This window comes from Lactuca serriola, chromosome 3 (assembly GCF_051521515.1).
Source record: "Lactuca serriola cultivar US96UC23 chromosome 3, Lser_US96UC23_V15, whole genome shotgun sequence".
In the NCBI taxonomy this organism is placed as follows: domain Eukaryota; kingdom Viridiplantae; phylum Streptophyta; class Magnoliopsida; order Asterales; family Asteraceae; genus Lactuca; species Lactuca serriola.
In genome coordinates this window covers 37,762,266-37,772,286 of record NC_136410.1, presented here as the reverse complement: position 1 = coordinate 37,772,286, position 10,021 = coordinate 37,762,266, and the positions used below count along the sequence as shown (strand labels likewise).

The window sequence follows — 10,021 nt, the reverse complement described above, 5'->3', positions numbered from 1 at the left end:
TTTGTCATATTATAGGAATTTAACAAAGATGTCTTAACGGTAACCGGGATAGGGACCATATTTGATGGATCGGCCAACTATGAGGATCAGTGGTGTTAAATTTCAAATTTTGGACCAAACTTGTAGAAAATGTTTACCACAGAGACCAAAACTATAAATACTCAATTACATATTAATACAAAAATAATAAAAATATAAATTCAAAACTATCAAATGATTCATTTTTGAAAGACAAAACTGCAAATTTGGTCATTGTGGTTTGTAAAAAACTTTGGATGGGGTCCAAAATCTTTTCGACTTGCATGGATGGTCCAAAATCATAAACTTTATGTGGATTTGGTCATCTCAACCTCTATTTTCTTTGAATTTGGTCCACATACAACCTAAAATGACTTATATGCCCTTATAATGATTATTTTTTAATTTCTTTTCCTTTTCCTTTTTGTATACATATATTAATCCCTTATCTCTCTCTTTCTCTCTCTCTCTCTCTCTCTCTCTCTCTCTCTCTCTCTCCGTCACACACACACACAAATGTCGCCTGCTTCTGCAAGATTCCATGGAAGAGTTTCAATTTTATTTGTCGACAGCTTTTTCAACATCGATCTATAATGAAGACTCATCATCACAATGGAGATTTTCTAATGATGACCTGTTCATGCGAAAATGCTACCTCGTCGACTCAATTATCTTCTTGGTACTCCGCTAACTCTCTTGGTGATTCCTTACAAAGGTTATCATATTGTTTTGCAACTGAGCTAAAATCAAGACTCACCCATCTTCACTGATAAGAACATTAACATCAACAAAACTCATCTGGAGGGGATTCATATCTGAACATCGGTATGTATGAATGGAGGTTAGCAAGAAATCAACCAACACCGTTTTTTATACCCCAAATCAGAACCAATAGCATTACTACTTCTTCTTTCTCCATTCAATCAATCTAAATTCTGTAAAATCTTGTATTCTCCAATAGACATGATATATTTGTTTAATCCACCTTCTAGCATTGCATAAGCCAAAGAAAATTTGTACCTACAGCCATGTTAGTTCTTGATTGTGCATAAAACCCCTAAATTAGATGTTGGAATTGCTAGGGTTGACGATGATAAGAAGATTCTCGGACCTATTCTACTTAGAGATGCATCTGTGATTAGGAGGTCGTCAGATTTACAGCTAGAAGAAGAAGATGAACTTAGAGAACCCAGATAAAGTTCATGCTCATTAATCTCAAGCTATGGCGGATGATGGGTCGATAGGAAGGATGGTGTAGGCAGCAATGCGGACGGTGGGAGTAGGCCACAGGAAAAGATGAATATGAGGGTGGTGGAGATGGAGGGGTGTGGTGGTGGTGAATAAGTGAAATTAGGATGGGGTGGTTGCTTGGTTGGTGTCGTTTGAGAGAGAGAGAGAGAGAGAGAGAGAGAGAGAGAGAGAGAGAGAGAGAGAGAGAGAGAGAGAGAGAGAGAGAGAGAGAGAGAGAGAGAGTGTGTGTAGTTGATTTTATTTTTTCTTTTTTTCGTAATTATTAAAAAGGGTGATAATTTATTTTTATTTTTTATGATTATTTAAATACTAAAACAAATTTAAAAAATGTAAAATATAAATAATAGGGGAAAAATCATTTTAACCTTTTTAAGACTAAAACCATATAGAGTTTTGATTACGAACCATCCATACAAATTAAAAAGATTTTGGACCTAAAACCATATAGAGTTTTGATTACGAACCATCCATACAAATTAAAAAGATTTTGGACCTATCCAAAGTTTTTTTACAAAATATTGGATTTCGTTGCCGCCACTCCCCCACGTCTAATCAGTTAATCAATCGTGGGTTAGAATTCCAATTTTTAGAATTTCCCGGGTTAAATATGGATTTTGGTGGGTTTAGGCAGGGATTTCGGCTCGTAAATCGTAATTTCTTCGAAAATCAAAGGTACGTCTCTCTCAAACCCTCAGGATCAGAATATTCGAGTTCCATGTTCCTGGATGATGTTATTTTTTATGTTCTTTTGAAGCATCATAGTGTATCAGTTGATTGGAGGCTGATAGATATAAGAGAACATATATGTAAATTTTAATGGCATTAAGGGAATATTAATCAAGCAAGCGACCGTTCTATCAGGGGATGAGGTTTCTCCGAGAGTTTTTTTGTCTATTGTATTAGCTACTTTATGCCATTTTCACCGATGTCTGGTTAACATCTTTATCGATATTGCAGTGCTAAAAAAAGCTACTGTTTCTGTCCAAGATAGACTCGGATATTTGAGATCCTAAGTTTTAATGTGTTATTTTTCGTGTTGATAGCTATTTATTGTTTATTGTTATCAATGTCATTACTTTTATGTGCAACCGAAATAACTCTTAGTGACTTTGGAGTTTCTGGAATAACGCATTTGTTATTCTTGTTGTTTTAATGTCAGTCTATAAATATATCACCTCTTAACTGGTTATCCGAGTATTAACCTAATATGACAGAATTGGGAATTTTTTGTTACTCCTATTTCATCATTCATACATCACTTTATATGGAGTTTTGTTATATGAAGCTACAATTCTATAATTCTTGTAATGGTGTTATATCTTAATAACTTCTTCTGGGCATTTATAAACTTTTATTATAAATGTAAAATCCGGTTTCAGTTAGTTTGAAAAGTAAGACTCAGTGTAGGATGTAAAATATATCACTTTTTTTGGATTCTCATTTTTTTTGTATTCTTAATTTCACTAGCAGAACAGGGAAGAAATCATGTGTGGGTCAAAATACTAATTATACACGTATCAACTAGCTAGAGAGTTATGATATTTGCAATTAGCCTTACTACATTTACAGAAGTTGCATATATATATATATATATATATATATATATATATATATATATATATATATATATATATATATATATATATATATATATATATATATATATATTCAAGATGTGATTTGATGAGTTGATGTTAAACAATAGAATTTTTTCATGAGACCCCTCACAGTGGCCACTAGATCATAAGAACAGGCTTATAAGCTGCAGCAGCAGCACCACCTGATGCTTTATGATTTCTGTCTTCTAACCAGTGTTCCATAATTATTTGCATTAGGACTTGACATGTATTAAAAAAATATATTATTATCTACTCTCCAATTAATTGCTAACTATTACACTGTGAAGTGCAGATTCTCTGCTTTGAATCACAAGAAAGCAAGTATTGTTTGCACATGCTTGACTGAATATCTGTAACAACGAGTTATAACATAGAATGGAGTTTGATGATGATAATGTTAGGAGGCGAGTGGTAGAAGAAGATAGATTGAGCAGCTTGCCAGATGAGCTTATTCATAAGATTCTGTCTTGTTTTGACATTAAATTTGTTGTTCAAACATGTTTGTTGTCATCAAGATGGGAATATCTGTGGACATCAATGCCTTGTCTCAACTTCTCAAGTTTTAGTCCTTTACCCAAATTTGCCAAATTCATGACCAATGTTCTGTCTCACCGAAATCATCAAGTGGAAGTGTCTTCTGTAAATCTAGATTTCCATGGAGCAGCAAGTCAGGTTTTTGTGAAAAAGATTGCAAAGTACGCCTTCTCTCACAATGTCCAACAACTAACTGTTGTTTGTTTTCCCAAAAAACACCATCAGTACCCTTCATGCCTATTTAGCTCTAAGTCTCTTCAACATTTCACCTTAAGTAACCATCCTTTTTCTTATGCACCTTGCCTTACACCCAAAACACCTTGGGATTTTCCAGCTTTAACAACTTTGCATCTTAGCCACATCACATTGTGTGATGATCACACCGAAAAGTCTGTTGATCTTTTCTCCAAGTGTGTCAACTTAAAGAACCTCACTTTAAAACGTTTCACTGTCATGGATGTGGAGGTGTTTGACATCATTACCCCTCTACTTTCTAATCTTGTTCTTATCGATTGCAGACGCTCAATATCAATCAATCTGATTGCGCCTCAACTTGAGAATCTTACAGTACTTGATTGTGCAATCAGTTACTTGAATGTTCCAGCAGGAGTTTCATCTTTGTGCTACAGAGGTTATGATCCTAGGAAATTGTCTAAAGATCGCTTTCATTCTCTAAACAAAGTGAGTATCTGTTTGTCTATGTATAAATCATACAAGGCATATGAGGAGGAAGATGCAATCGAGACTATTAACATGCTTCAGGAGCTCCATTGTGCTAGATATCTAACACTTAGTGTGGACATTGTTGAGGTATGTTTATATCATCATACATGACATCAGAACCAGTTACACACTATTGGTTATCATATATATACTCAATATAGTACCTCATTTTCATGAGTATATTAGTTTTTGCATTACGATGAATTTTGAGCTTTGATACTTGATAAAAGAATTAGTATTGGTAGTTGCAAGTAAACATAAAAGAAGCCAATCAGTAGGGGTTGTTAAAAATCTGTATTAGTATATGAAATACTTGATAAAAGAGTGGATACACAATCTAAATAATTTTATGCGTGTTTAATGTAGATATTTCTTATGATTTTTTTTTCGCAGTGTCTTTCCTCATTTCCAGATTTAGTATCGCACCATCCTTCACCTTTTAGCAACTTAAATTGCTTGACTATAGACTCCAGCAGGAGGAGTGATGCATACAAAGTAAAAATGTCTACTGAAGTTAGAAACTTCTTGCTTGAGAACTCTCCAAAAGCCATATTCACCATGGAATTACCCGAGGTACTTTTATCCTCATGATATATTCATAATACTTTCAAGGATTCACTTTTATTGTTGTTTGTGTCTTTTAGTGGTGGGGTTTATCGTTGATACTGTTTTCTCTCACTTTTTCCACTTAAATCTTTATAAACTTTGTAGGAACCACCTACGAAAGCCATGAAACAGAAAGAAGCTAGGGTGAAGAGGAAGGCCAAACTGGCTGCAGAGATTGAGAGTGATATGAAGGATTTGCAAGGATCAATAGAGCAAGGAAACATGATTGTTGACCAAAAGGAAAAGGCGAAAGCAGCCTTTGATAACATTATATCCATCTCTTCAAAGAAGTCCCAAATCAGATCATTGTTGGAAAAGTTGCCCAAGAGAGATAGGGTAGAGCTTGAAGCTCGTTTCTCTCTACAGCTTGAAGAAGAAGAAGCACTTCGTGGTCGTCTACTCTCAGAAATTGTGAATTCAGAAGAAGATAGATGTGCCTTTGAAAAACTCATATCTGATTATTTGTCATCATATGATCAAGATGTTTCTGATAGCAAACTTCCTCCTGGATCACAAATGCCTTCATCTTCCTCCACATCTGTAAGTTCTTCATTCCATTTTTGATTTTGCATATCCAGTTGCTTGTGTGATAGAACCATTTGTATTGACTTACTGGTTTCTGTTAATTTATTCTCTTCTTTTTAATCTATTTCATGCACTCTTGCTGAAATCGTGCTCTTTGTTTTAAGCATGTCAAAATCAAATTTTAATTAACATGTATCATCAACTTTTCTTTTTAGGGCTTCTAAAGATTCTGCCATCATGAAGATGTCCGTGCTCATAGTTTTGCAGGTGATTAGATTACAACTTGGAAGATGGTAGTTTGAGTTGTCACCTCACCTCTAGTTTATACAGGGGTTGGAGAATGTTTTATTTTGAATTTTATTTAAAACATATATACATTTTGCCTTTTGGTAAATGCTTTTTTCATTAGAATGAATTGGATTGTTTGAACATGGTCTTCTTTAATTCCCAGTAAAACAATTGAATATTTATGAAAAAATGCAAAAGCTAAGCCCTTTATTTCCGTGCAAAACATTACAGTAATTTGTTAACCCTTAAATAAAACCATCGTAATTATGAAGATATCATGTTCTTTTTGAATTTTCACATATATAATGATTACTTTGATACGAAGTGATAGATACAGTAATTACGAATATAATTCTTTGTTTTGCATGACTTTAAAAATCACCATAGTTTTACAAAAGGTGTTGGCTATTATATATAGTATATATATTTGCAAAATGTATCTGAAGTCTTTTATTTTGACCAATCGTAACTTCTATCCCATTATTTTGCCAAGTATATTTTTCCCAAATTCAAATATTGTGTTTGGAAAGTTAATTACTTTTTGATCGTGTGGTTGTTTTATTTCCCATAATTTTTATCTGAACTTGTATTTAATGAAGTGCAAAATAAAGATGAGGTTAATACAAAATCTATTGTAACTAATTAATAATGTGTTATTATGTTACTTGATAATAGTTATTGGTTTAATGAAAACTAGTAAAGAACCCGTGGCTACGCCGCTTTTGGGGTTAATATGGAAAAAATCGGCCAACTCTAAAAGATATGTGCTGAAATTGTATATCACCATAAATAGGGGAGAAAGTCGACAACCCCTAACATTAGATGTCAAAAGTGTACAACAAAAATAAAGGACATTGATGGAGAAAATCCAAAAATGTTGTGACAATAATGTTAAAGTTGGAAAATATGGTGGCAAAATTTTAAAGGATGTTTTTTGTGTTTTTTATGTCAAAATGTAAAAGTGTTGACTACAAGGACGAAAAGTGTCAAATTCATTAAAGATTTGTGGCAAAAACACAAAATGTAAAACCTTTGACTGCAAAGACTAAAAGTGTCAAAGTCATTAAATATTTGTGGCAAAAACCTTAAGGCACTGATATGCGCATAATTAGTTAATTATTTAGTATACATTTTTATTCATTTTTAACTAATTATGTGAATAATATGGACAAAAGGTACTTATTATTGTTTAAATTTTGTTTTTAGTCCAAAAGACATGCTTGGGAGTGAAAGGGAACAAGGGAAAACAATTGAAAACCAAAGAATGAAGATTGAGGGAAAAAAGCTCATCTACTCGGCGAGTACACGAGCCTACTCGGCGAGTCCATCAGAATATTCCAGAGGATAGCCACAACTCCTGATTTAAGACGGATAACTACGAGTCTACTCGGCGAGTTGGGTCTGCTACTCGCCGAGTACACCCTGTTTTGAGATATCTATAAAAACCAAGCCTTTATCCGATGAGACTACTTTTCTGGCGATTTTTGAAGATCCATCTGCGATTGAGAACCCTGGAAGACGCTGAGGAATTCTAATCTTCAACCTTTTGAAGAATTGAAGCAACTAGGTTAATCATTCCACTTAGCTTTAGGAATTGAGAATGTTTGTAACAACGTAAATTTCAAAACAATTTTTCGCATAATATAAAAACATTTTCATTAAATTTTCATAAAACAACAATGTCTGAAACTCCAATCAGTGTCATACAAAACATCCCAAGATCACATATCATAAAAATCCCATGTGTGTGTACTGATCAAGCCGGCGCCTTCCCACGGTCATCACTAGTACCTGAAACAAATAACACCAACACTGTAAGCACAAAGCTTAGTGAGTTCCCCAAAATACCACATATAACAAATATTAGCCACTCGAGGCTATAACTCTGTGGGTCAGTGCACCGAAACTCTGTGAACCCTCAGGTTCTAACTCTGTAAACATGCACATCATAAATCACATAGAATAATGCAATGCAACACATAACACATATATAGTATACAAACACTGTATCATAACTCTGGTTACCTACTCAAGGTAAAGTATAGTGAGAAGACTCACCTCGTGTATCTCGATACTCGTAAGTCCCGGAATCACTTGCGCTCAATCCTCCGAGCTATAATCCTCATATAATACAATATATCTCTAATTAACACTTTCTCAACTAAGGTTGATTACCCCTATCAAGTCAACACTGGTCAACTCTGGTCAACGGTCAACTTGACCGGACTCAGCGAGTGCACTAGAGCGACTCGGCGAGTCTATACATGTTCACTGACTCCCTCGGATCCTCTCCTGGCACGTCGAGTACTCCCCTGACTCGACGAGTCCTACCTGGCATGAATCGCGGGACCACCACGACTCAACTCGCCGAGTCTCAAGAACAACTTGGCGAGTCCCATCTGACTCAGTCCACTCGACAACCCTCTCTGACTCACTGAGTCAACACCTTAACTCGGCAAGACCACTCGCTGAGTGGTAAAGGACAATCTTCATGCTACTCGGCGAGTCTGTTCTTCAGACTCGGCGAGTCCATGCCACGCATCAACTCAAATTCGCTCCTAAGGTCAGATCCGCTCCATTAACTCATAGATCCAGTCCTTCCAAGCACATTCATCACGTAAAGTCACAATCTTGGCTACCATGCAACGCTTACAAGGCTCATTTTAGTGAAATGACCTCTAAAATGGTAAACTAAATCCCCAACTCAAAAGAAAAGGCATAAAGCAGGGCATTTGGGACTCTCTGGACCTAATAAGGTCCAGATCTAGGTACCATTTCCCCAAGGGACCTCCCACACTCCAAATACAAGGCAAACAAGGCATAAAGGAACCCTAGATTTGGCCATATCAACAAAAACACGAGAATAAGCTCTGAATGTTACCTCAAAAAGCTTCCTCTGCTGAAATAGAAGTAGATCCAAGCTCCCCAACTCTCCTAGTTTGGCCTTCCTCTTCCTTTCTTGCAAACACACACAAAGATGGTGAATAATGGCCTCTTTTCTCACTCACAAGGACTCTCAAATGCTCTGGTGCTCTCAAGGTCGAAGGTAGCCGCAATGAAGGGTTATAAGGCCCTTTAAATAGGGCTCAGGGCCGGGAAATTAGGGTTTCATTAAACAGCGTGGACTCGCCGAGTCCACTCTTGGACTCTCCGAGTCCGGCCGCGAACCCACGTCCAAATCCGCGATCATACTCGGCGAGTTCTAGGCTCCAACTCGCCGAGTCCACTTACAAATTACAAGAAAAAATAATGATTAATTAATACCTGGGAATCCGGCTGTTACAATTCTCCCCCACTAGAACTAGACTTCGCCCTCGAAGTCTTGCTCCGCAAATAACTCTGGATGCTGCTCACGCATCTCGCGCTCCGGTTCCCAAGTCATTTCGGACCCTTTCCGATGCTGCCACTGAACCAAAACCAGGGGTACCTCCTTGTTCCTCAGAACCTTGATTTTCCAATCTCTGATGGCCACTGGTCTCTCAACATAATTCAGGCTCGCATCCACTTTAATATCCTCTAATGGAACCACTGCCGACTCATCGGCTATACACTTCCGCAGCTGCGACACATGGAAAGTGTCGTGAATCTGCCCCAACTCTGCTGGCAAATCCAAACGATAGGCTACCCGGCCTATCGGAATGGACCAATATATCGGGGCCCCAACTTGCCCCTCTTCCTGAATCGGATCACTCCTTTCCAAGGAGAGACCTTCAGGAGCACAAAGTCGCCGACCTGAAACTCAAGCTCGGACCGGCATCTGTCCGCATAACTCTTCTGACGACTCTGAGCGGTCAACAACCTCTGTCTGACCTGCTGGATCTGCTCTGTCGTCTGAAGCACTATCTATGTACTGCCCATCACACGCTGACCCACCTCTCCCCAGCAAATGGGGGTCCTGCACCTCCTCCCATACAACAGCTCAAAGGGCGGCATACCAATGCTTGAATGATGGCTGTTGTTGTAGGAAAACTCTGCCAAGGGCAAGTACGTATCCCAACTCCCCCCGAAAGCCAACACACATGCCCGAAGCATATCCTCGAGCGTCTGAATCGTCCGCTCACTCTGTCCATCTGTCTGGGGATGATATGCGGTACTAAAATGCAGCCTAGTACCCAACTCCTCATGAAACTTCTTCCAGAATCTGGAAGTGAAACGCACATCACGGTCTGAAACAATCGAGGTCGGCACCCCATGCCGAGATACCACTTCCCTCACATATATCTCTGCTAACTTCTCTGCGGAAGAACTTTCACTGATGGCAAGGAAGTGAGCGCTCTTCGTCAATCTATCCACAATCACCCAAATTGCATCGACTCCCCTAGCGGTCCTTGGCAATTTGGTGATAAAATCCATGGTGATCTACTCCCACTTCCATTCGGGAACCTCCAATGGCTGCAATTTACCATGCGGCCTCTGGTGCTCGGCCTTGACTCTACGGCAGGTCAAGCACCTCTCAA

At 37.7% G+C, this 10,021-nt stretch overlaps 1 protein-coding gene across 1 annotated transcript; it reads left to right on the top strand.

Annotated features, from left to right (window-relative positions):
* The first annotated feature begins 1,721 nt into the window (after positions 1-1,721).
* LOC145094348 (uncharacterized) lies at positions 1,722-5,707 on the top strand. The gene is made up of 5 exons (XM_079032586.1): positions 1,722-1,941; positions 3,181-4,232; positions 4,539-4,718; positions 4,857-5,291; positions 5,492-5,707. The coding sequence occupies exons 2-5, from the start codon at positions 3,264-3,266 to the stop codon at positions 5,498-5,500; spliced, it is 1,593 nt and encodes a 530-aa protein (XP_078888712.1). The 5' UTR covers positions 1,722-1,941; positions 3,181-3,263; the 3' UTR covers positions 5,501-5,707.
* Positions 5,708-10,021: the final 4,314 nt, after the last annotated feature.